The sequence below is a fragment of the Plasmodium vivax genome, chromosome 8 (genome assembly GCF_000002415.2).
Source record: "Plasmodium vivax chromosome 8, whole genome shotgun sequence".
In the NCBI taxonomy this organism is placed as follows: Eukaryota; Apicomplexa; class Aconoidasida; order Haemosporida; family Plasmodiidae; genus Plasmodium; species Plasmodium vivax.
Window position 1 is genome coordinate 1,277,467 of NC_009913.1, and position 23,636 is coordinate 1,301,102.

The 23,636-nt window shown below is 50.6% G+C and overlaps 5 protein-coding genes across 5 annotated transcripts, besides 22 other annotated features; 2 read left to right on the top strand and 3 right to left on the bottom strand.

Moving 5' to 3' along the window:
• Positions 1-688: 688 nt before the first annotated feature.
• Positions 689-708: a microsatellite.
• Positions 709-912: 204 nt separating this feature from the next.
• Positions 913-938: a microsatellite.
• A 1,411-nt stretch (positions 939-2,349) lies between these two features.
• Positions 2,350-2,386: a microsatellite.
• A 2,739-nt stretch (positions 2,387-5,125) lies between these two features.
• Positions 5,126-8,775, top strand: PVX_119670 (phosphatidylinositol 3- and 4-kinase, putative; the record flags this gene model as incomplete). Its single annotated transcript, XM_001613081.1, has 4 exons — positions 5,126-6,186; positions 6,404-6,500; positions 6,707-6,952; positions 7,081-8,775. 4 exons carry the CDS (start codon positions 5,126-5,128, stop codon positions 8,773-8,775), a joined length of 3,099 nt encoding a protein of 1,032 aa, XP_001613131.1.
• Positions 7,745-7,793: a microsatellite.
• Positions 8,776-9,523: 748 nt separating the features above from the next.
• PVX_119665 (valine-tRNA ligase) lies at positions 9,524-13,740 on the bottom strand (the record flags this gene model as incomplete). Its single annotated transcript, XM_001613080.1, has 3 exons — positions 9,524-10,180; positions 10,734-12,667; positions 12,807-13,740. 3 exons carry the CDS (start codon positions 13,738-13,740, stop codon positions 10,073-10,075), a joined length of 2,976 nt encoding a protein of 991 aa, XP_001613130.1. The 3' UTR covers positions 9,524-10,072.
• Positions 11,948-12,295: a microsatellite.
• Positions 12,519-12,541: a microsatellite.
• Positions 12,633-12,674: a microsatellite.
• Positions 13,284-13,337: a microsatellite.
• A 472-nt stretch (positions 13,741-14,212) lies between the features above and the next one.
• Positions 14,213-14,236: a microsatellite.
• Positions 14,237-14,310: 74 nt separating this feature from the next.
• Positions 14,311-14,331: a microsatellite.
• Positions 14,332-14,442: 111 nt separating this feature from the next.
• Positions 14,443-14,471: a microsatellite.
• A 162-nt stretch (positions 14,472-14,633) lies between these two features.
• Positions 14,634-14,667: a microsatellite.
• Positions 14,668-14,902: 235 nt separating this feature from the next.
• Positions 14,903-14,926: a microsatellite.
• A 71-nt stretch (positions 14,927-14,997) lies between these two features.
• Positions 14,998-15,019: a microsatellite.
• Positions 15,020-15,425: 406 nt separating this feature from the next.
• Positions 15,426-18,632, top strand: PVX_119660 (hypothetical protein, conserved; the record flags this gene model as incomplete). The annotated part of the gene is made up of 6 exons (XM_001613079.1): positions 15,426-15,678; positions 15,851-15,913; positions 16,060-16,239; positions 16,360-16,716; positions 17,263-17,455; positions 17,849-18,632. 6 exons carry the CDS (start codon positions 15,426-15,428, stop codon positions 17,970-17,972), a joined length of 1,170 nt encoding a protein of 389 aa, XP_001613129.1. The 3' UTR covers positions 17,973-18,632.
• Positions 16,129-16,165: a microsatellite.
• Positions 16,500-16,617: a microsatellite.
• Positions 17,119-17,138: a microsatellite.
• Positions 17,563-17,655: a microsatellite.
• PVX_119655 (hypothetical protein, conserved) lies at positions 18,518-19,254 on the bottom strand (the record flags this gene model as incomplete). Its single annotated transcript, XM_001613078.1, has 2 exons — positions 18,518-18,884; positions 19,055-19,254. The coding sequence occupies 2 exons, from the start codon at positions 19,252-19,254 to the stop codon at positions 18,518-18,520; spliced, it is 567 nt and encodes a 188-aa protein (XP_001613128.1).
• Positions 18,958-18,984: a microsatellite.
• A 967-nt stretch (positions 19,255-20,221) lies between the features above and the next one.
• On the bottom strand, positions 20,222-22,624 carry PVX_119650 (hypothetical protein, conserved; the record flags this gene model as incomplete). The annotated part of the gene is made up of 1 exon (XM_001613077.1): positions 20,222-22,624. The coding sequence occupies one exon, from the start codon at positions 22,622-22,624 to the stop codon at positions 20,222-20,224; it is 2,403 nt and encodes an 800-aa protein (XP_001613127.1).
• Positions 21,515-21,607: a microsatellite.
• Positions 21,885-22,014: a microsatellite.
• Positions 22,416-22,679: a microsatellite.
• Between the last annotated feature and the right edge of the window lie 957 nt (positions 22,680-23,636).

Here is a 23,636-nt window from a genome sequence, read left to right on the forward strand (position 1 = left end):
TTACGTATTTTTTTTTTTTTTTCTTCCTACTTGGCTCGACGCGTGGGGAGTCCCTTGGGGGTCGCATACGCCCGAATTCCCGGGCTACGCGGACTGTGCGGACTACGCGGACTGTACGCGTTTGTACGTTTTTGTACGTTTTTGTGCGTTTTCGTACGCTTCTGTACGCCTCTGTACGCGTTTGCACGTTTCTGTACGCGCATATCCCCGCATGTGCACAGGGCGCGTGCCGAGAAACACCGCGCCAAATTGCCTCCCCTAACAGTCCCTCCAACATGCACAAGCATATGCGCTGTATAGGTACTAAGAAGGTGAATCCTACCTTCCTACCTGCTACAGTCCTCCGCGTACCCGCTGCGTGCGCGTACTATACATGCAAGGCGGTATGGCGAGCACATGGGAAAAAACGTCCCCGCAATTCTTCTCCCTGTATAGAATAAACAGGTATAAAGCTGCTTCCCTTTTGTAGGTACTTGCTCACTCGCCTACTCACCCGCGTGGCATTTTAGTGCACGTACGTACGTACAAGTGCATGGCCAGGAAGTATACGGCCCCGTGTGCACGCATGCACTTGTCTTTTTGTACTTGCTGTGGGAGTTCCTTTTGAAGAGGCAATTTATTTCTAGAAAGGGAAGTACACGGGGGGCTACGCGCCAGCCAAACGCGGAAAAGGGGACTTGAAAAAAAAAAAAAAAAAAAAAAAACTGAGCCTGAACTGAACTTGAATAGTGGGAGCTTCCTCCCATCTTCGACGTCGCTCATCCCATTCTGAAGTTAATTTTTTTTTTTTTTTTTTTTTCAAACATGGGCAATTTCTAACCACGCGGGGTTCCCCTCGGCGATGTCGCAGGGGGGGGGTTTCATTCGGGGGGTTTCCTTTTCCGTCACCATTTTGGGTTTTCCCTGTTCCTTTTTTTCTTTTTTTTTTCCTTTTTTTTTCTCTCCCCCCAGTTAAGCCAATTTTACACGCCCTTCCAACCTGCTAGGCGTACATGCCAGCCTAGGTGATTTTTCACCTGCCGTTTTACCCTCTCATTTCTGTTTACCCTGGGCAGCACGTAGTGGAGTTACTCCCCGCTGGGAAGAAGTCAAGGGGTGGAGAAAAAAAAAAAAAAAAAAAAAAAAAGGTAAAAAAGGGAATCCCCCTGAAGGCCATACCTGTACACCCATGTGCAGAAGCTCTGTTGTGTACCTCTTTCCCCTGGGTGGCCAAAATTTCTGTGCGAAGAAGGGTTGTACGTTTTACACTTACAACTACCTTCAAATGTGTTCCTAGCAACGCAGTAGGAGGTCCCCCCGTACAGAAAAAGAGGAAGTTGTGTCTGCCGTGCGCCGCCTACTGCGTACCTTCCTGCAGGAATTGCAACAGGTTTTTTTTTTTTTTTTTTTTTTTTAATTTCCCATCGGAAAGGCATATCACACCATTTCAGCTAAGTAGCAATTAACCAACCTTTCAGGTGCATGCTTTTTTTTTTTTTTTTTTTTTTGCCACCTTTATGACGTTTGCTGCATGCATTGGCAACGAGTCGGTAAGTTCCTTCGGTCCTCCCTCTTTTCCCGTTTTGCGGTAACCATATTGAGGGGATCGACCTAGAGGGAAAGCATATGTTAATCAGAAGCTTTGTACGAGTGAAAAAAGAAAAAAAAAAAAGGAGCGCCCTGCACGCCCCCGAAGGGTCCCTTTTTATCCAGTGGCGACTATATGCATCAACCAGGCGACGATAAAACTTTTCCGTCACAACCCCCTTCCGCTGCAATTCCTCATGTTGCAACCCACCACTTGGCACTATTCACTCCTGTGCGGTAAATCCCCCCTCCCGACACACCTCCCTACTCCTTACTCCTTACCATGCTATGAATTAAGCACTACTACAACTGCCCCATCGGGGAGATGAAGGCTCTTATCTGTTCATACAACCCCGTGGGCTTCCCCAAATTTGAGAGAAATCACCATCTCCAGTGGAGGTACACAAATGGTCACCTTATTGGTAGCCCCATTTTGACGATCCTCCCTTTCAAGTGCTCCCCGCATGCACGTTCAGAAGGAGAGGCAAACCGTACCAGTCAATTTTGTGTTAGCCTACTGGGGTTCCATTGCATGGTGTTTTTTTTTCCTAACCCTCAAAGGGGGTGTTCCCATTCGTTCCCTTCTTTGGAAATTCACACGTAGCGCATAAAGCGGGTTTCCAAAAAGTGCTACTAGGTGAGTATCCTCATTTGGGGGGTGGAACACAACAGGACTATGCTCCTGTAACTTCCTCCTGCGTATCTCCTTTAGCGTGTCACCCCTTTTCATTTTGCAAACAAGTTGTATAAAAAAAAAAAAAAAGGGGCATGCACGACCGAAGAAGCTCCACATAAGTGTGTGCAAAAATTCGTGCAGTCACACGCGAGTATGTTTGGAAGTATGACAATTTTTCTTTCCAAGTGGAAGGATTCGCGAAAACGAAATACACTCTTGCGAATGAGCCACAATTGAACTTTGGGAAGCATAACGAGGGAAACTTCGGACATACTAACGATGATGCTCACGTGTGTGCAATCTGCCAAAAATGGCTCACCGAAAAAATGGGGCGAACTAGCCAAACGGATGGACAAAAAAAAAAAAAAAAAAAAAAAAAAAAAAAAAAAAATCGAAATAAACGAAAAAATGGCTAGCTCGGTGGAAAATAGGGAAATGACACAGCTGAGTGGCATTCAGAGCAAATGTAAAGGCAATTCCACCGGAAGGCCATAACCACACAACATTGTGTAAACAAGATCGCCAAAAATGTGCCAACCGTGAAATGTTGCTTGGGGTACATGAGCCATTAAGTTGTTCGTTCGTATGTACTTCTTTCCCGGTTGCTCTTTTGTTTGCTATTTTTTTTTTGCGCCAATTTAACCCGCGTTGAGTGCGCGCGCGTCATCATTTGGGCGTAACGATCTAATCGTCTAGGGTGTAAAAAATGGGAAACACCTTTGCAAAAAAAAAAAAAAAAGAAACGGAAAGAAGTATAACGAAAGGGAAAGAAGTGTAACGAAACGGAAAGAAGTATAACGAAAGGTTAAGAAGTGTAACGAAGCGGAAAGGGACGAAGTAAAAACAAATGCAGCTAGTTTGGCGCAAAAATGAGCGACTCGATGAAAAACGCCATTTGCATTTCTGCCACTTCCGCCACTTGGCTGAATGAACAAAGTCAGCTTTCACTTTATAGAAGATATAATCTTGTGAGGCCACCCGTTCGCGATCAGTACAGGAACTGTTGCATTCTTCTCCGGCGATAGCGGCATCACACGTGTGGGGCGCGAATGAGCGTTGTCAACCGCTCCATGCGCCGCGCGGTAGCCCTGTTCGGCGGAAAAAGGGGAAGTGGCAGGCGCACTTGAAGCTGCCACGTGGAGGGTAAGCAAAAATATATGTACATAAGTATGAACTGTACATGTGTTTGTACACGCCCGCGTGTGAAGTCCCATTTACCGGTGCATAGCGACAGTGTGCTCATGCAAACCCTCGCAAAAGTGATTTCGCGGGGGGGGTGAGGGAGGTATGTTCCTCTTAAACACGCGCATGCATACGCTACGTGTACACCACGCGGTTGCTTTTAAAAAAAAAAAAAAAAAAAAGGCCATTTATTTGTGTACAAAATTGTTGGCGCATTTTTGCATCTTTTCCCCCTTTCGACCGTTACGCACTTCCTCCTGCTGAGTTCGTATGGTTATTCACGCGTGCGTTTCGCGCGGGGGCAAATGCGCTGTGCGGATGTGCTGTGCTGTACTGACGTGCCGTGCGAACGTGCCTTCCTGCGCAGTGCTCCCTTTTCGCCGTAGCGCCGTAGCGTGGTGTATGCTTCCCGCTTCCCGCTTCCCGCTCCCAGCTCCCCACCTCCCCCCTTCATTCCCAGTGGAATTGATCTCGCCCCCCTACATACACCTCTGTATTTACCACACCACTTCACTCCAGGGAACGGCGCACGTATGCAATCATTTGGCGTGACTAATTACACGCGCGTATTGCTTCGCTCCGCGTGCTACTTCCACACAGCCACTCTCGTTTCGTTTTGCTTCACGTCGCTTCCATTTGCTTCATTTTTCCTCAGTTTGCTGCACGTCACTTCACTTCCTTTTGTGTTGTTTTGTTTTGTCGTTGTGCAGATTTTATGTGTTCCTTTTATCTGCCCCATTTATCTGCCCCTTTTATCTGCCCCATTTATCTTCTCCATTTATCTGCCCCATTTATCTGCTCCTTTCATGATGCCCCCTTTTGCGAAAATCCATCCGCAGCACGTGCAGTTTTGACCCCGAAGTGTTCATCCTGTCACCTGTTCATCTGCTCACCTGATCACCTCCTCACCATCTCACCTTCCCATCCCACTATCTTATCACCTCCCCTGGAATATACGCGCGCTGCATAGCGACGAGGCGCAGCGGTGTAGATGGTACCGAATGGGGGGTACACGCGGAAACGGCGCTGCCTCTTGTGTGCGTACCCCTACCCCCTTGTGAGTATGCAGTTGGTGTGAATGTTGCGAAGGAGGGACCTGAGGGGAAGCGAGCGCGGGGTGGAAGCTGGCCGGCGGGTGCAGGCGTGACTGCGTTGCGGATCGGGCGTGTGTTGGCCCGGCACGCCGTTAACGCTGCGCTTGGCGATGCGCCTGAGGCTGCCCATAGCGCCGCTCTTAGTGCTGCTCTTAGCGCTGCTAACCGTTAAGGTCGCCCCCTTTTTAACGCCGCTTCACTAACCGCGCGTGTCCTTCCTCGAGGGAGCTCTCCCCCCGCACACACACACGTCGGTCGCCCGTGAGCAGATTCGTGTGCGCGCACCCGCTGCTATTTGGGTCCCCCCACGAGTGTAAATGGTGTAACGCGCGTACGCCATCAAGGATCGCACCCGAGCAGCTACCGCAACGACTGCACCGAGTGACGATTTTCCCCGTTGGTACACTACTCCGTACGTCTCATCCTGCCTGTGAGACAGACAGACACACCTGGCCCATTCTGGCGTTCCCGTTTTTTTTATTTGCGATTGCCTCATTGGAGCGGCTCTTCCCCGCGTAACGGTCGCCTCCCCGTAACTGCCTCTTCCCCATAACTGCCGCCTCCCATAACTGCCGCCTCCCCGTAAGTGCCCCTTCCCAGCCGCACCATGGGGAGCAACAGCCTGCCGATGTCGCAGCAGATGTACTTCAGCACGCACAACGCCCTGCGGATAAACGACGAAAACGATGTGATCAGCACCCTGTTCTACGAGATAAACGGGAACAGGCACATCAGCCTGCTGATCTTCCCCTTCTACGACGTGCAAATGCTGAAGAGGCTGCTCATAAAAAAGTTAAATCTGCCCGGAGGAGTTAAAGTGAATGACATCATCATATTCTACAAGGGAATCAAATTGCCAAACTACAGAATTATAAGTACCTACTTAGAAAGTACCAGTCGAAATGAGAAAAAAAAAAAAAAAAAAAAAAAAAAATTAAATAAATTATATTGGGCCATAAAGGATACCAACCCTAATGCATCCATAAGAGTTATAGACCAAAAGAGTTACCCTCCTTTTTTTGAAAACATTTTACACGACATTAAGTTAGCTTTTAAAAAGAACATTTCTCCAAAGCTGACTATGGATGGGACAGGAGGTACGTACCTCCTCTTCAACAGCAAGAAGAAGGTGTGTTCTGTTTTTAAGCCGTTAGATGAGGAAGCCTTTGCCCCATTTAATCCTAGGGGGTATGAAGGGAAGATGTATCAGGAGGGGTTTCGGTCTGGAGTGCTATCTGGGGAAGGAGCGAGCAGAGAGATAGCTGCCTACATACTGGATAATAGCTATAATAACTTTAGTAGCGTGCCCTGTACCATCATGGTGGAAGCTTGCAACCCTCACTTTAATAATAAGAGCAAGCTGAAATACGTAGATAACGAAGCTACTCTCAAGTGGAAATGTGGGTCGCTGCAAGAATTTGTGGATTCTAGAGAGAGCGTAGGCAACTACGATTACAAGCAGTTTAGCATTAGGGACATCCACAAGATTGCCATTTTGGACATACGGGTCATGAATTTGGATCGGAACGATGGGAACATTTTGGTTTCTCCTTTGAAGAGTCTCAAGGACTCCTGCAACCAGTTCCTCTACCGCAACAACCGCAGCCTCGGCACCACCGACGAGGACATCCTCAAGCGGATCGTCACCATTGAGAAGAAGCCCTCCAGGTGGGCCCCCCTATTGGCGGCGGTGTTCGCGGCGTTGTTAGCGGCGGAGTCCCATTGGAGCTTCTGTTCGCGGTGTCTGTTAGAGGCGTCTCTTCACCTCGTCCCATTGCAGCTCCTGTTCGCGCCTCTTCACCTCGTCCCATTGCAGCTTCTGTTTGCGCCTCTTCACCTCGCCACACTGCCGCTCCCCTTCACCTCTTCCGCCTCCCCCCCGCAGGTACAGTCTCATCCCCATAGACCACGGACTCATCATGCCCCACATAATGGACGTCGCCGAGATCGACTTGGTTTGGTTCGAGTGGCCCCAGACGAAGGTGAGCGCGGCGAGGCTTGCAGGGCGGCCGCTTTCTCGCAAGCGGTTACGCCTCTGCGTGGGGATGACCGCATGGGGTGTAGGCGATTACATGCAATGGAGTGTGTCCCCCCCGGAGTTGCTTCACCTCACAGCGTAGCTACGAAGCTTGACATTTGCGTGTAACATCTCCTGCCCACCTCACCACACCGCCTTACCACCCCGCAGGTCCCCTTCGACGACGAGGAGCTGGAGGTCATCTTCACGTTCGACCCAGACAAGGACGCGGAGAAGATCCGCAACAAGCTCCTCATCCGGGAGGACTGCATACGCACCATGCGCGTGTGCACGCGGCTGCTGCAGATCGGCGCCCGCATGCACCTGAATTTGCACGAAATTGCGAAAATCAGCACGCGGAAGAGCATCGACGAGGAGTCCGTGCTGGAGCACCTCGTCAGGGACTCCATCGTGCAGGTGAGTCAGCGGCGATTGGGGAGTGTGCCTGCCCCGATTGGGGGGAGATTACCCCAAATGTGCAACTTTGACGATGGCTCCACCCATCCCATTGGTGACCCTCCCCCCGTTTGCTGCCCCCCTGACAGGCCTACCAAATGATGGACTACACCTCCCTGATGAGCACCAACCGGCTGGGCCACATCCTCGACCTGGCAGAAATAAAAATTAACAAAAAAAAAAAAAACAGCAAAATGAAGACCATCGAGCACATCGACGAAGCATTGAAAGGAGCAAACGAAACAGCAGATATGAAGAGGATAGAAAACGCCACTTGTCGCTTTAGCCCCTTATCGAAGGACAAGTGCAGGTCGTTGGACTACAGCTTTGGGAAGTGTCTGCCCAGTGGATACACCTGCCAGATTGTAAAAGGCGTAATAAATGCTGAGGATAAATTAAGTGGGGGCAGCTCCAAGGGGAAGAAGGAAGGAAGAAGCCCTCTTGGGAGTCGTGACAGATCGGTGGAGACTTTAACGTATGGAACCTCTGGCGGGTCGTTAGTGCACCCTCCGGGCATCGCTGCGGGGGAGCCCTCCTCAGTAGGTGCACACCCCGGGGAGGTGCAAAGTAAAGACGGGGCGGTGGAGGAGAGCGCTCTTGAGAGTGCATCGCGTGGGTCCGGTGTAACCCCGCCAGGTATAATCCCATCGGAAGGAATCCCACCAGGTATAATCCCACCGGGCGGAATCGAATCAGGTATAATCCCACCGGGCGAGGCAAAAGGAAGCCTGAGCAACGAATTCGAAGCTCTGAAGAGGAAAGAAAAGAGCGCCTACGATGGCTTGTACGGCACCGCTGACGTGGATCTCAATGCGGGAAGCAACCAGAATGAGCAAAATAAAACGTCCACCAACTCGTTGAGCAACAGGAGTGACTACACGCTGGTGACTGCCAGCTCCAGCTCGTGCGTGGACGAGAAGGGGGGGAGCAATTCCGGCAGCGGGGGGGAAAGGAAGGGGGAAGGGAAGCGGGATGGCCATAGTGATAACCAACAGGACAGCCAACAGGACAGCCAACAGGACAGCCAACAGGTCAGCCAACAGGACAGCCAACAGGTCAGCCAACAGGTCAGCCAACAGGACAGCCAACGTGGTGACCCACGTGAGAACCAACCGGACGACCGCGCACCGGCGCGAGCATACAGCGCGAGCGACCAAGATGTGCGGGTAAAGAGAAAAAAGAAGAAGAAGAAGAAAAAAAAAAAGCATTTCGATAAGGATGGCAGCAAGCCAGGTGACGACAAGAGGGAGGACGAGGAAGGAAAGGAGTTGCCCAGTGACAAGCCGGACGATGTGCCTGAAGAGGGCCAGACGGGGACCGCCCAGGGGGGGTTGCTCAAAAGCGGCCTGCAGGGCCACACGGAAGATGATGAAGAAGAAGAAGAAGAAGAAGAAGAAGAAGACGACGATGATGAAGACGACGATGATGACGATGATGACGATGATGACGACGATGACGACGATGACGACGACGACGACGAAGAAAACGACGTGCCGTTCAAAAAACCCTCGGGGACCATCAAACGGATAAGCGAAGGCGGAGGGACGACCTACCGGAGCATCGAAATGAACAAAGTAAATTCCGTATGGGTGATTCGAGACAAGAACAACAAGGTTATAAACGTCAAATGGGAAAATAAAATTTTTGAGAAGCTTTTCTTCGAGACGTTTGAGAATTATGTGAAGAGGTACATCAACGAGTACCACCCGGAGTGGAGGCAATACCCCTACAACGGCTCCCAGATCAGCGGCATCAAGCACGGCTACCTCAAGGGCATCCAGTGAGGGTGAACGCAGCCATTGCAGAAGCAGACATTGCAAATACACCCATTTTGATGCAGCCATTTTGATGAACCCCCACCACTTCGCTTCCCACCACTTCGCTTCCCACCACTTCGCTTCCCCCCACTTCGCTTCCCCCCACTTCGCTTCCCACCACTTCGCTTCCCCCCACTTCGCTTCCCACCACTTCGCTTCCCACCACTTCGCTTCCCACCACTTCGCTTCCCACCACTTCGCTTCCCACCACTTCGCTTCCCCCCACTTCGCTTCCCACCACTTCGCTTCCCACCACTTCGCTTCCCACCACTTCGCTTCCCCCCACTTCGCTTCCCCCCACTTCGCTTCCCACCACTTCGCTTCCCACCACTTCGCTTCCCCCCACTCGCTTGTAAAAATGATTTACCCCAAAAAAGGGAGAAAAAAAAAATAAAAAAAATAAAATAATAAAATATGATGATTTTTCCTTCATTTTATCTCTTTTTTTTTTTTTTTTTTTTCTTTTTTTCTCCTGCCCACTCTGTCTGCCGTTTTGCCAACCTTTTTTACGTTACCAGTTTGACCACGCGCACCTCGCTGCCGCCTTCCCCGTGTACCATTTGTTTGCCTGCCATTTATTTTTCGTCCACGCGTCGTTAAGTCTGCGCTTTGCGCTTACTTTGCGTTTACTCTGCGCTTGCTTTGCGCGTGTTTCATGTCCTCTTTTTCTTTTCCTTTTCTTTACCCCTTGCACGCCTCCACAGCATCTCATTTTTAAGGGATGCGAGCGGACACCGCGCGCGGAATTAAACAGTGTAATTAAGTTGCTCCTCGGAGGGGGCCAAGCCCTTGGGCGAAAAAAGGCGCGCCGGCGTATTGGCCTATTAGCGGTCAGCACATCAGTTCAGCAGCGGGTCGTGATGAGCTCTCTCGTGATGGACTCCCTCAGGATGAAGTCAACTCACTGGGCGGTTAGGCCGCCTCCCCCCAACTGCAATGGTGAAGGACGAACCGTCATGCAGCACCTCCCATGTGGGAAGCGGCTGGCCAGGGGAAGAACCCGCCAACCGATGATCACACCCAAGTGAAAATCGAACATTCACTCCGAGCGATTTCGCCAAAAAGGCTTCCTCATTTTTAAAATATTCCAGTGGCACTTCACCTTCATAATTCTGCTTAAGGTAAACATGGAAGGTGCGTCCCGGGGGGGGGGAGCTCTTCCCCTTTTTGTATTTCGCCAGGAGAGTGTAGATCTGCATAAAGGCATCGAATGACCTGTCGAGGGGGGACTGCTCCTCCAGTTGGGGAGGCGTCTCATTCTTCATCAATTGGTAGTTGCTAGACAGAGGGGTAGTAGACCCATGCAGTGGTTGGAATGTCCCCCCATTGTCTTTTTGCACCCTTCGAAAAAGCCTAATGAACAGCACTTCCGCTATGTGTGGGGCGAAGGGGAAGACGATTTTTAGGACCCCCCTGAGGATGTAAGCGGGGAGGAAGTGCTCAACCAGGAGGTCCCCCCCCTCGTCGAAGTGGCCAATGAGTCTATCCCCCCCCCCGTCGAAGTTACCATCCAGTAGGTCCCCCCCACCGCCGACGTCCCCACCCGAATGGAGGGTCAAATAAAACTTCGAGAAGACGTTCACCACGAAGGAGAAAATTAAGTTGATGGCCCTCCCCACGTTGTAATCTTTCATCTCGCACAGAACTGCATTCACCATTTGGAGGTACCTGCGGAAGGTGCCTACGTTGGAGATCCTCGCGCGGGGGCTCTTCTCTAAATGGGTGAGCACAACCACGTTAGGGTTAGCCGCTGGGGAGGAGGACCATCTGTCCATTCGCTCGTACGCCCGGGGGGGGCACTTCTCCCTAATGTATTTTGCAATGCTCCATAACTTTGCCAACAACTTGCTGCTCTTCCGGGTGACGTTTTCACTCAGGTGGACGTCCTCCGTGTCCCTCTGAATGAAGCAGAAGGAGAGGCGCACCTGGTCGACGTTCGCTTCCCTCACGAGGCCTTCGTAGTGGGTTGCGTTGGTTTCGCTTTTGCTGATTTTTCTGCCCGCTTGGTCCTTCAGGAGGCCGTGGAACTTGACGGTGCCCGCGAGGGGTGGAGGGGCGCTGCTAGGGCGGTTAGTGCGGCGGTTATTCTGGCCGCTATCCTGGCTGCTATTCTGGCCGCTCCTCGGGCTACCTTCACCTTTGCCTCCCCCCTCCCCCACGCGCTCCATCACATAGCTTAGCAGCACGAAGCTGCGCACCACCCAGGGCTGCAGGATGTCCCTCCCCGTGAGGAGGAAGTCCACCAGGCTCCTCCTAACCCGCAGGAAGTGGGGCAAGTCAACCCCCATCTCCTTAATGCAGTGTAGGATGTACAGGCACGACGAAAACCAGCTGTCTAGCACGTCCTCCTCCCTTTTTAGGAACTCCCTCTTCACTTGGCTGCGATGAAGCAGCCCCGATTTGCAGAGGTTTTGGTAAGCTTCTTCCACATCGTTACCATAGATGTAGCAGGAGGGGGTACCCAAGTGGGCGTCTGCTGCTTCTTCCAAATGGGCGTCTCCCCCTTCTCCCAAGTGGATGCCTTCCACTCCTCCCAAGTGGCTCTTCTTTGATAGGCCCCCCCCGGGAGGCTCGTACCTAAAGAGCGGCACTGGGTGCCCGTGGGGGACCTGCCTGCTCAACGTCCACTCGCTGGGGGGGGGAAACGCCCCCGTGAAGTAGCCCCCATACTTGGAAGGAATGATTCGGTAGCTTCGGTTTCCCCCTCCATGTGGGCCATCAAAAAATATTTTGCTGAGCTTCTCATAGCGCAGGCACCACTGCTCCGCCAGGGTTAGCATACACTCGTTGTTTTTATAAAAGGCGCACTTCAGTTGAGTCTCCCGTGGGGTTACCACTTTGGCGAGGCCGCTCTCCAGCAGGTGCTCCACAAGTGGGGGGAGTTCTCTCCGCTCCGTTTGGCAGTTTGGCTGCTCCTTACGCACGGTGCGTTTCTCTCGGTTGACCCAATGTGATGACTCTGCTTCGTTTGTGCCGCTTCCCCCATTCGCATAGTGGTTGTAGCTCTCCTCCTTGGAAAACACCGGGATGAATACATCCCCAGCGCTTTGGCCGTGGCCCAGTTCATGCAGAGCCCCCTCCTCCTGTGTCTTCCTACCCCCCAGTAGGGGGAGAACGTTCCGCTCGTTGGAGCAAATCAAAGGCACTCCCTTGTTTAGGAGGGGCAACAGGGCGTACTTACCCCTATAGCGCTTCTCCTTCTTTGGCGAAAAATACAAAATGGCTACGACTCTTTTTAAGTCTTCTAAGTTGGTCACTTCCACGTGGATGCTCTCTGAGGGAGTAACTTCGGGTGGCACCTCATGTGTATTTTTTAAATAAAAAAAATGGTGGGAACTTTGGGGGAAAAACTTCACCTCATTTGTTTGCTGCAATTGGGGGGGATACCTACAGTTGGACTGTTCCCCTACTGTTCGCTTGGAGTTCACCCCTGGAGGGGTGTTATCCCCATGGGGGGAGTCACTCTCTGTGTCTACGTGAGATTCTTCCCCACCATCCACCAGGCGAAGTGTTACCCTCCATCTGGGTTGGAGCGTCTCCCTAAATTCTACATCCAGCTTTGAAATGATGGTTCCCAAGGGGGGGCAATAATACACAGGGTAGAGCCTCTTAACAATGAGGTCGTTCCTATATAATGCGTAGAACGTATCCGTAACGAGTTGCTTCATATTTCCACTCATGGTGCTGTAGAAGCGGCTCCTGTCAACTGCAATATTCATTTTTTGCATGCACGTGAGGATCTTTTCCTTTAGCTTTTCTTGCCATCGCTTCATTTCGCTGATGTGCTTTTCTCTGGTCCACTTTGGGTCGGCCGCTCTGGAGAACGCGGCGTGGGCGCTCAGTCCTCCGTGGTCTGCACCTGAGGGGGGAGCGGCAAGGGGGTTAGGCGAAACGAAGCAGGTGGAAGAGGAACGAGTGTTAAGCAAAGATCACCTCTTGATGGCGAAGAGACAACTCACCGCGGCCTCACTGCCACCACACCCGCTCATCCACCTTACCATACAGCGCGAGGGAGTACCTGGACCAGATGTGCCTGCTGAAGAGTAGGAGGACGTGGAGCTGCACGAAGTTGAAGTAGTGCCCGGCGTGCAACTCCCCAGACAAGTTGGGCGGGGGGAATAAAAAAATAAATGCGTTGGCATACTGTGAGGGACTGAACCGATCTAGGTACCTCTTCTCCTCCCTCTGCTTCAGGGCATACAGACTGGTCGTTATCTCTTCGCTGTATAGTCCCTTAAGGTCGTCTACTTGGCTGATGTGCTTAAGGAGCAGCTCCTCCTGCAGGAGAGAACCCCAGGAAAGGGTAGTGCTCCACCTCCTTGTGGCTATCCTGTAAATTTTTTCTAAGCCTAACAAACTGCCCGCGTTTTTGAAGAAGGCATATTTGGGGGAGGCACTTCTCCTCGCCTCTCCCCTTTGGTAAAGCTCTTCCAGTGGGTCTCCCCTCCTTTCTGCACCTCCACTCAGCGTAACCGTTGAATACCGCGATTCATTTTGGCGGATCGTCGGGGGGTCCAGCACACCATATGGTGACAAACGCAGGGATAACGGCTTCTCCTCCGTTGTAGGGCAAATGCGAGACGCTTTTTTTTTTCTTCTTCTTCCTGCTGCGGTTGATAGGGTACCTTCAACGAAGTGGAGTGCACCCCGGTGAGGGGGTCTCCCCCTTCCGCTCTTTCGCCCACTTGTGTAGTAATCACATGTAACAGCAGGGGGACATTCACTTGGGCGTCTACAACAGTTAAGTTGATTTGCAACGTACCTAATTCTTAAGACACGGTTGGGCACCACCACAGGGGCTGGGGGGCGTATTTCTCCGCCCGGTGGAGACAGGTTCGCTCCAGTTGGCAGCCCCCCTCGGGAGCGCCCCTCCACCGGCGAAGGGCTCAGGCACAGGTGCGCCATGCACAGGTGGGGCAGCAGCGATCTCATCCCGTGGGGGTTAGAAGTGGAGCAGACGCGGTAGCAGAGGAAGTGGCGATGATGCGGCAGGTACCTCTTCACGTCTCCCTAAAGTAGCCCCCCAACAAAACCGCTTCAACCGCGGTACGACTCTCACCTGCCCCTTCGCAATTTTGTGCCAACTGCAAGTGTGGCTTTGCCTTTTTTCTCCCCTCCCTCCCGTGTGATGCTTTTACTTCCCCTTGCGCGCACACACCCGCTGAAGGGACGGGAGAAAAAAGGGAAAGCCATATGGCGAGGCCCACCTAGCACATACAACCTACCCCCCTACACACATACACAGAGTTGCCAAAAGGGGGTCTTCCTGGAATACAACGAATCAGACTGTTGGTCCCACCGTTTTGTTCTTCCCTAACTGGTGCATACGTGTATGGGAACGTTCGCTTTTCTTTTCCTGTTTGCTTCTCCTCAGTGGACGATGGTAGAGCTCAACTCCGTTGTGCCTCGTCAAGATCTGCTTCCCTCATTTTTTGTTCCTCTCACTGCTCCAGTGGAGCAGGAAACGTGGGGTTGGGGTAGCCTCTCCGAGCGGACTGCCCCATTAATCATCCCCCCAACTGAGCGTAATTGCAACATGGCGAGCGGCACGTATAGAAAAGAGAAACGCGGTGCGCCGCCCTGACATCTGCATTTGCCCCAGTTAGCGCGTTTAGCACGTTCAGCACGTTCGGCGTTTTTTTTTTTTTTTTTTTTTTTACGCCTAGGAACGGGAAAAAAAAAAAAAAACGGAATAGCTACCTGCCCGCAAGTGACACAAAATATAAAGCCGTTTCTCCTCCTATTCGTTGCATGCGCACGTGGGATGCGCGATTAGCGAAGCGGTTAGAGGCATCGTTCAGGGGAACACCGCGGGGGTATACACGCATAAATACAAACATAAGTACAAGCATACGTGCGTACATACGTACGTGCATGCCACTTCTTTTCCTCTTTTCTTCTTTTCCTCTTCGCTGGCGAATTCGCTTGATTGGCCACTCCAATGGGGGGAGACTCGCCAGGTTAGAAAAGAAAAAAAAAGAAGAAAAGAAAGAAAAGGAAGAAGAAAAGAAGAAACGCAGAAACGAAACAGCGAAACATCGAAGCGGCAGAAACGCCTAACGCAGAATCAGCCAAAACGGCGAAACGACGAAGGCCATTCTTGTACACGCGAAGAGGGGCCTTATGGCACAAAACGAGAGGAAGGAAAAAAAACCCATGTGAACTTCTCCCCTAGGGAAGCCTCCCAAGATAGCCTTCACCAAACAGCATCAGCTTCTTTTCCCCGTTAAGGGCGATTCGAAAAAAGGCCTTTCCAATGCAGAGGGGGGAGAACTCCTCCTCTCTTCTACCTAAGAGCTTTCTTTTCATTTTCATGAGCGTATGTCAGGGCATGTATCCTTGCCCACGTGATTATAAGCGGTGAGGAGGGGTAGCAGGAAGGAAACACCCCCCCTATGTGAAGCACGTAGGATTTTCCCCCAGCGGGAGAACCAGCTGTTTACCTTCTCTTTGTAACCGCCAAGGGGCGTCACTCGATTGGTTCTTCAAAGTAACAAAGTTAGCTGCGCCTAAACGGTGGACCATACAGAAGGGGCTTGAATCGAAGCGATAGATCCGTTTCACCAATACAGGTGCGTGCCCACAATACTCCTGGCAACCAAATCTAGAGCAGCACAATGAGGGGCGCGGGAGGATTCTACAAAGGAACCAACACAGAGCAGACGCCCTACTTTGGGGATAAGGAAAAGAAGCTCATCGAAAAGATGACTTGGCCAGAAATATACAAACACAAAATAGATCTTACCAAAATAAATTTGGATGTGGTAGGCAAATGGATTCAAAAGAGGCTCATCGAAATTTTGGGCTTTGAGGATGACATCCTGTATGAGTACTGCGTCTCTCAGTTGAGGCTCGACCCGGAGGCCATCGGTAGGGCTTTCCTGCGCGGAGTGGCCGATTGGAGGCGGCCGCCTGTGCAGCATGGTGACAGCTGCCAAACACTCTGCGTGCTGCACTTTGCCAACCCATTCTGCGTGCTGCATTTTGCCACCCGTTCTTCATGCCACCTTCTGCTTTCTGCTGACCCGCCCCCCCTCGACAGACGAAGAGAGCGAGAACTTCCTCAACTCGAAGAGGCTCAAAATAAACCTCACCGGCTTCATTGGTAAGGCGCGCAGCAGTGCAGTGCAGCCAAGTTAACCGCGGTGCTGTTAACAATTCAACGTCAACGGAGTAACGATGGAGAGGCCCCCTTGTATGTGCTCCCCCCCACACATGTATATATTACCCTCCACCACTGCATCCTTGCAGGAAACAAAAAAAGCGAAGTGTTCGTCCAAGAGCTACTGGAACTTCTCATTTCGGGAGAGCAGAACGAGGCGCAACTTTTGGCTTCCCAAATGGAAACGAAAAGAATCGAAATGGAGCAAGTCCAAAAGGAGAATGAGCTCCTGCAGAGGAACATTCATAATTTGAGGAGCATATACGCAGGTATGCGGGGCGGGGGTGAGGAGGCCGCCCAGGGTGCGCTCATCCCCACGTGTGTGTGCACCGCTCCTCCCCTGTTAACCGCTCCTCCCCTGATAATCACTTCTTCCACCCCCCTTGCAGAAAGTGCAAACCGGAAGGACCCCACCCCAGCGGAAAACGCCAGCGGCGAAACGGATGACCCGAACGGACCGCCAAAGGACCCTAAGGGAAGGCCGCAGGACCAGAACAAACAGATCGATGGCCACTCGCCAAAGCGCAGTGACCACATCCACAACAAGAGGAGGATGAAACCAACTAGACGTTCTTCTCCCGAATCGTCACCGTCCACCATTGAGGGAGACAAGCACGCAAAATACAAAAGGAGGAAACATAAAATATATGCCAACAGGGAAAGGCGTCACAGTGATGAAGAAGAGGAGGAGCGGGACGGCCCCAGTTGCATTGAGGACTCCTCTTCGGATGAGCCAACGGAGGAAAGTAAAAAAAAAAAAAAAAAAAATCGTAAAAATGTGTCAAGTGTGGATACTTCCAGTCGTGAGCGCAGCAGTGACAGGCGCAGAGGGAAAATGGATCTGCACAGGGAAAGGAGGAGAAGGCGAGGGAGGGATAGAAGCCGCGACAGGGAGAGGGGCAGAGGGAGGGATAGAAGCCGAGGAAGGGATAGAAGCCGAAGGAGGGATAGAAGCAGAGGAAGGGATAAAAGCAGAGGAAGGGATAGAAGCCATGGAAGAGATAGAAGCAGAGGACGGGATAGAAGCAGAGGACGGGATAGAAGCAGAGGACGGGATAGAAGCAGAGGACGGGATAGAAGCAGAGGACGGGAGAGGCATCGAGAGGAAGGGAAGCATCGAGACGGGGGAAGGCATCGAGATATGGAGCGAAGCCCGGACGTGAGGAGGCGCCGCAGGGAACGCAGAAGGCAATCGAGTGAGACGCCCTCCGACGCCAAGTCCAGCACCGCATCGAGCAGCAGCAGCAACAGCAATAGCAGCAATAGCAGGAGCATCGAGAGGGGCTACGCAGCGAGGGGCGGGCGAGGTAAGCAGGAACGCCGCCGGAGAAGTGTCAGTGCAGCGAACTCGGATGGAAGAAGCAGCTCGTCCGCCTCCCTTTCACCCTCCTCCGCAGGAACGGCGAAGCATAAGCATCGAAGAGAGTTGGACGCGGCGAATGGCAGAAATGGCAGAGGCTCCGTGAAAGAGTTTGACGACGACAGGTAGAAATTAAGCTTCATTTTGAGCGGTTCGCGGGGGCGGCCGTCACCCGTTGCGCCGTTACGCTGCTGCAACGTTGCGCTGATACGTCCGTGCCACCCCGCCGCGAAGTAGTTTACGAGTCGAACAGAAAAAGCTTTCACGTCACCTCAGCTAGGCAGTCCTTCTTTTTTTTTTCTTCTTCCACTTCTCACGTTGAAAAGTCAAGAGAAGGGGAGGGTTTTTTCCTCTCCCCAATTGTCATTTATTTATGCGTCTCTTTTTTGTTTCTCCCTTTTTTGTCTCCCCTTTTTTGCCTCCCCTTTTTTGCCTCCCCTTTTTTTTCGTCCCGCTCCGCTCGCGCAACGACCGTTTTGCGAGATAAATCCTTTCCCATTCCCCCACTCCCCTATCAGTACCCGAAAGTCGTCCAGAGATTCCAACGCGAAAGAAATCCACAGCATACTGAAAAGGAAAAGCTACAACAGTATGAAAAAGGGGCTTCGGGCTTGGTCTCCCTCCGAGAGTGACAATGGGTAAAGCGTTTTTGGGGTGATGTGCTCGTTGGTGGAGCGGCATGCCAAAAAGTTGCGCCACCACAGTGGAAGCACTCAACCCTGCTCAGCTAAAGGAGACAGCTTTTATTTTGCTCCCCAAAAGAACTCGCTCCATGGGTGAAGAAGCAAATGGCGGAATGAGGAACACGCGGGGGGTGACGCGTACACCGCTGCATCGGTGGATGCATCAGTGACTGCATCTGCGGCTGCACCTCCCCCACGCGGCCGCTTCGGCAAGTGACATTTTTTAGTGTGACCCGTTTGTTTAAAAGGGGAAAAATTGCAAAGGGAAAAAAAAGAAAAATGGCGAAAGAGAAAAAAAATGGACAGTGTGGACAGAAATGCGATTAGCAAAGTGGGTAACCCTTCCCAGTTGCTTAATTTTTTTCCCCTCTTTTTTGCGTAATTTTTTCTCTCTCCTTTTTTTTCTCTCGTTTTCCTCCCTTTTTTTCCTCCCTTTCGAAGGTGGAGCGTGGTGGGGCGAACACCTGCCAAGCTTCATCCATTTTGCACTCCCCCCCGCCTGACTCATATAATCACGCAGTACTTGTACACAACGCGCAGCGCATAGTGCACAGTGTTGTTGTAACCCCAGTGAAATTTCAAATACTTGAACCCTATGGTGCTTAAATTAATTAACTTAAAATAAATTTTCTCGCTGTCGTATTTCGCGTTCAGCTCCTTCAGCCTGGACTCCACGGCCATGATCACAGCCTTCGTGATTAAGTACCTGCACACTATGCTTATAACGTAGTGGATAAAGGACCCTAAAAAGATGCATGCAAATATGAAGGAAGTGTCCACGTCCTTTTTGAAGTGAAAGAATATGATGAGTCCACAGAAGCTCAGCAGCATCAGGTTGCACGAGATGGTCGACATGAACAGGGTGGAGATTCTGCGGCGGGGGGGAGGCGAAAACTGGGCGTGCACATGGATGCACATATATATACATATATACATATGCTTATATACATATAGACATATACATATATGCCGCAGGTCAGTCCGCAAACGGTTCGGCCCCCCTGTGCGAAGGCGAAACAACTTGCAGAAATAAATTATAACCTGGGAACCATCGACTTCATCAGCAAATTTAGGTCGTCTATTTCTCCCTGCATCTTCTCGGGGGGGTATAAATAACGCGTGTCGTTGTTCCATGGCTTAAATTTATAAACGTACCTGGGCAAGGACACGTGCATTGGGATGTCTGTGTACTCGTACACTGCCACGTCATCTTGGGGCTTCCCCAAATCGGAGTTCAGCATTGTTTAAGCAGAGCCAGGTGGCGCAAAGACTGTGTGAATGTAGTGCCGCGGGGGCTTTCCCACAGGGAGAGAAGTCTGCGCCTCTTTTGTTCGCCACGAGCGGCAGCGCAACGCTTCGCACTTTTGTTCTTTGCAAAAGGGGGAAAAAATGAAAAATAAAAAATAAAAAATAAACAAACAAACGAACAAACAAACGAACGAAGAAAAAGGCGTAATAAGTTCAGCAAAAATACGGACTGCCTTAACATTTGAGCAACAGATGTCTTTCCGGTGGTAGGTAAAAAGGCTCGGCATTTTTTGTCACCCCCTGGGGGTAATCCATTTTGCGCTCCCATTTGGCATTTCTGCTTTCTATTTTCTGTATTTTTTTTTTTTTTTTTTTTTTTTTTTTTTTCCGGCATGCGTTTTGGCTAGCCCAGCTGACAAACTCTGCAAAATCACCTTGCCGGCAATATATTTTTTGCTTCTTCTTTATGAACGTTCATATTTTTTTGGGACAAATTAAAGAGGACGGGTCCATTTGGCTAGTTGCTCCCCCTGGGCTGCCACCAAATGGGCAGTAAATCGCCCGGGAATAAAAAAAAAAAAAAAAAAAAAAAAAAGCCAGATCGCCAGTTGTGCAGAATTTTCCACTACGACGTGCGGCGGTGACCCATTTGGACACCTCTTCACCGTTGTTGTTTGTCCGCGTGCTGTCCAAGTGGTGTCGACGCCTTGCCCCATTTTGCGCTGCGGAGCAGTTCGAAAAAAAAAAAAACAAAAAAAAAAACAAAAAAAAAGCGCAAAAAAAAGGGCGCACAGAAGTGTCCCCAAATGAGCGTACACAAAGGCGCGCGACCTGGGTCAAGGCGCAAACGGGTTTTTCCCCTTTGCGGTGCCCCTCAGTCAGTACAGCGCCGCTAACCATGGCACCGAATGAGTAGGAAGTAAAAAACGGGCAAGTCTCTTCCACCTCCCCCTCCCTCCTCTACATATACCTCTGTGCAACGGGCGCCCGATAAACCTGCGAAGTGAGCGACTTGGAGCGGTCCAGCATCTTGGCATAATTTTCGCGCATCGCTGTGAAGTCGCTTTTGAAGCTGTTCGAACTGTTCACGTAGTTTCGACTGGCATTGCTGTTCAGGTCATTTATGTCCAACGCCCGTGAGTGTTTATTTGTGTACAAATTTACGTTCGATTCAATCGATTTCGGCACGTTGCGCGAGAAGTTACTCACACTGTCCATATTTATCAGCGGCGTGTTGGAGCTGTTATTTCGCTCCACAGAGTTGAAGTGCATGTTTCTCTCCCTCATGAGGTAGCTATTTCTAGGTCTCGCAACGAACTGCTTATTCTCATGGTCCGTCCCGCCTCTCCCTCCAAGCACGTGAATGATGGAGTCCTCTTCAGAGGGGTTATTCTTGTTGACGCTGCTACTGACGATGTAGCTACTGTTGTTGTTCGTGTAGGCCGTGTAATTCTTTCTCTGGCCGAGTGTGCTGTACTTCTGCAGAGACAGGTCCCCCGGGTAGTTATTACCACTCGATGGATTCCTCGGAGGGAAGGCTGTTACACTTTGAGGGTATTGCTGACCTTGATAACCTTGGTGACCTTGGTGGCCATAGGGGGGCACAACTCTGCCGCCAAAGATTTCCTTCTGCGGCATGGTCGGGTTCAGCAGGATGGAGCTCATCCTCCGCGCGACGTATTCGTTCTGCGTTAGCGAATTCTTCAAGTGGTTGTTAACGATTTCTTGTTCGGCCTTGTCAATATTTTCGAGGACGCTGTTGGGGGCGTTGCCCCCATTGCGCCCATTACTGTTAAGGCCCTTTTTGGTGAAAATATTGCCATGTGCAGGTATTTTCCCCCCCGGGTGGTAAGCACCCATAATGCTATTTACATTGCTCATGGCTCGCTTCGACTCAGCTCCGTAGTAGTTCAAATCCTCCTTGCGTAGAAGCTCGCCATTTTTTTCAAATCTCCCTTTGCCGCTTCCACTTGCATGGGCCCTGGTATGTCGGTGGCCCCACATGTTCGAGTTGATTCTGCTAACATGCTCCGCATCGTAAAAGCTTCTCCTCCTGTGTGTGGTTGGCTCATTCTCCATTGCTATGCCTAAATCTTGTGCACTGCTGAGGGCACTATTTCTGCGGTTATTTTCGGCCAAGTTATTGTCTTCTTCCCCTCGTTCGTACTGAGCTGTTTTTCTGGCTTGGCCCATATGCGCAGATGGTCTCGCCAGCCCCGTCTCCCTCTTCAAGTAGGCCCCTTTCGATGGGTCTCTTATCAGGGCCTGTTCCCCCTGGTGATAACGCGTCCCGTTGCTGAGGCTGCTTCTCCTTCGATGGTTGCTGGTGCTCCTGGCACTGCGCTCGCCTAGGCGCTCTCCCATGCGCTCACCACGGTCATCATTAATGCCGCTAACATGGGCGCCGTCGCCCTCCTCTTCGCCAAGGAAGTTCAGGCTGCTCCGCCTGCTCGCCCCGCCGGGGCCATTCACATTTTCGACGCTGTTGCAGTAGGTGCTGTTCGTCGCCTCCTTTCGGTACTGATACAGGTTGCTCTTCCCACTACCACCAGCATTACAGAGGGCCTTTTCTGCTCCATACTCTGTGGCATTCGCGCCACGAAGGACGCCCAAATGACTATCATCCTCGTTTGGCCCCAACTCATCCACCTGGTTGTGCTCATCAGTCCGGTTGGCAAACACCTGGCTGTTCTTCCTACTCGGGTGGGTATTTTTACCCAGCAGGTTTCTCCCCCTATCATCCGCAAGCTCACTTTGCTTCACGCTGTAATAATCCTCCCGTTCAATCAACCCAGAGGTGTTGTAATTATCGGCGTCCCCATTATTATGATGTGGAGCCCCGCCGACAGGGAGTAAAGCATCCCCCCTGGGATATTTTTCCTCCCAATGGGAACGCAAATAGGGTATCTTATTTTGGTAACTCCTAATCCCTGCGTTAATTTCATTCATGAGTTGTAAATTCACGGTGATGAAGTTTTCCTTTCCATTTAAATGGAAAGAATTTTCATTGCTGATGTGTCCCTTCTGGGAGTACTCATAGTACATTTGCTCTGCCATCTCCAAAATGTAATCTTTATTGCGGCTTTCGTTTATGGTGATCTGTTCGTCAATTTGTTTCAACTTGGAGAGAGCTAAGATGATATCATTCGTATCTATATCTTTATACACATCGTCGTTAAAATTTTTGATTTGGCTTCCCAGGAGGGCCATTATGCTGTAGTTGTTCTTCCTGTTGCTCAGTTCGTTAAAATCGATGCTTTCATTTTGCAGCTTGTGCTTGTCTACCAGTGCGGACAGCACGCTGTTGATTTTGTACTTTTCGAATATCTCTCCATGGTAGTAGTTCAGCTCGAGCATCTTCATTTTTTCCTTGTCGCTTCTCTTTTGCCGTGGACACGAACATGCGTGTATGCGCGCATAGCACAGCGTAGCATGCGCTTGCCAAGCAGGCGTACTCACAGAACGGAGAATTTGCCACTCACGCGAGGCGCTCCCCCTTTGTGCGTAAAAACCAAGCTGGGAATTTACCCCGGAAAGGCAGGCAGCACAAAAAAAAAAAAATAAATAAAATAAAATAAAATAAAATAACAATAACAATAACAATAATATATAATATATAATATATAAAATATGGTAAAATTACAAAGGGGAGGAACTCCGCCCATGCAACTGCATATCGTACGTCCGCACGGGGGAAGATGCTTCAGGGGTAACGAATCTCCAGTGAGGAGATCATTCGATGCACAATAAAGCGAGTTTTTATTCGCTATTAAACAATTGGGAAGGCTGACAAAAAAAAAAAAAAAAAAAAAAATACTCTTAAATGCACGCACATGCGTATGCGCTTATGCGCGCCATATGATGGGTGACAATTCTGTTTTCAGCCACGATTTACACTTTCATGGGGGGTTAATTATATGTGTGTTCTTTTCCCTGTTAGGGGGTGGGAAGGAATGAACACCAAATTGTGTATGCTACGCGGCGTAGGGGGAAGAAGCCTTCTTTTTTTTTTTCTTTTTTTTACCCTTTGCGGCATTAAACACCTTGGCTATTTCTCCCCATTGCGCAATATTATGCAGAAAAAAATGCGGATTTGTTTGAAAGTTGCTATCAGGGGAAGGACACACACAGTATGCTCAGGTATGCACGCGGAGAGCCATTTCCCAGAGCGGATTCGCAATTGTGGAATGTCAGAATAGAACATGTCAAAAGGGGGACCCCTCCCGCGTGGAGCTCTCCAATTGTGATAAAAAAAAGGGGTTATTTTATTTACACATTTTTTACAACTTTTGTGAAAAAAAAAAAGTTATATTTTACTTAAAAAGGTAAAATATGAATAAGGGGAGTAAAAAAAAAAAAAAATATGAACATGGAC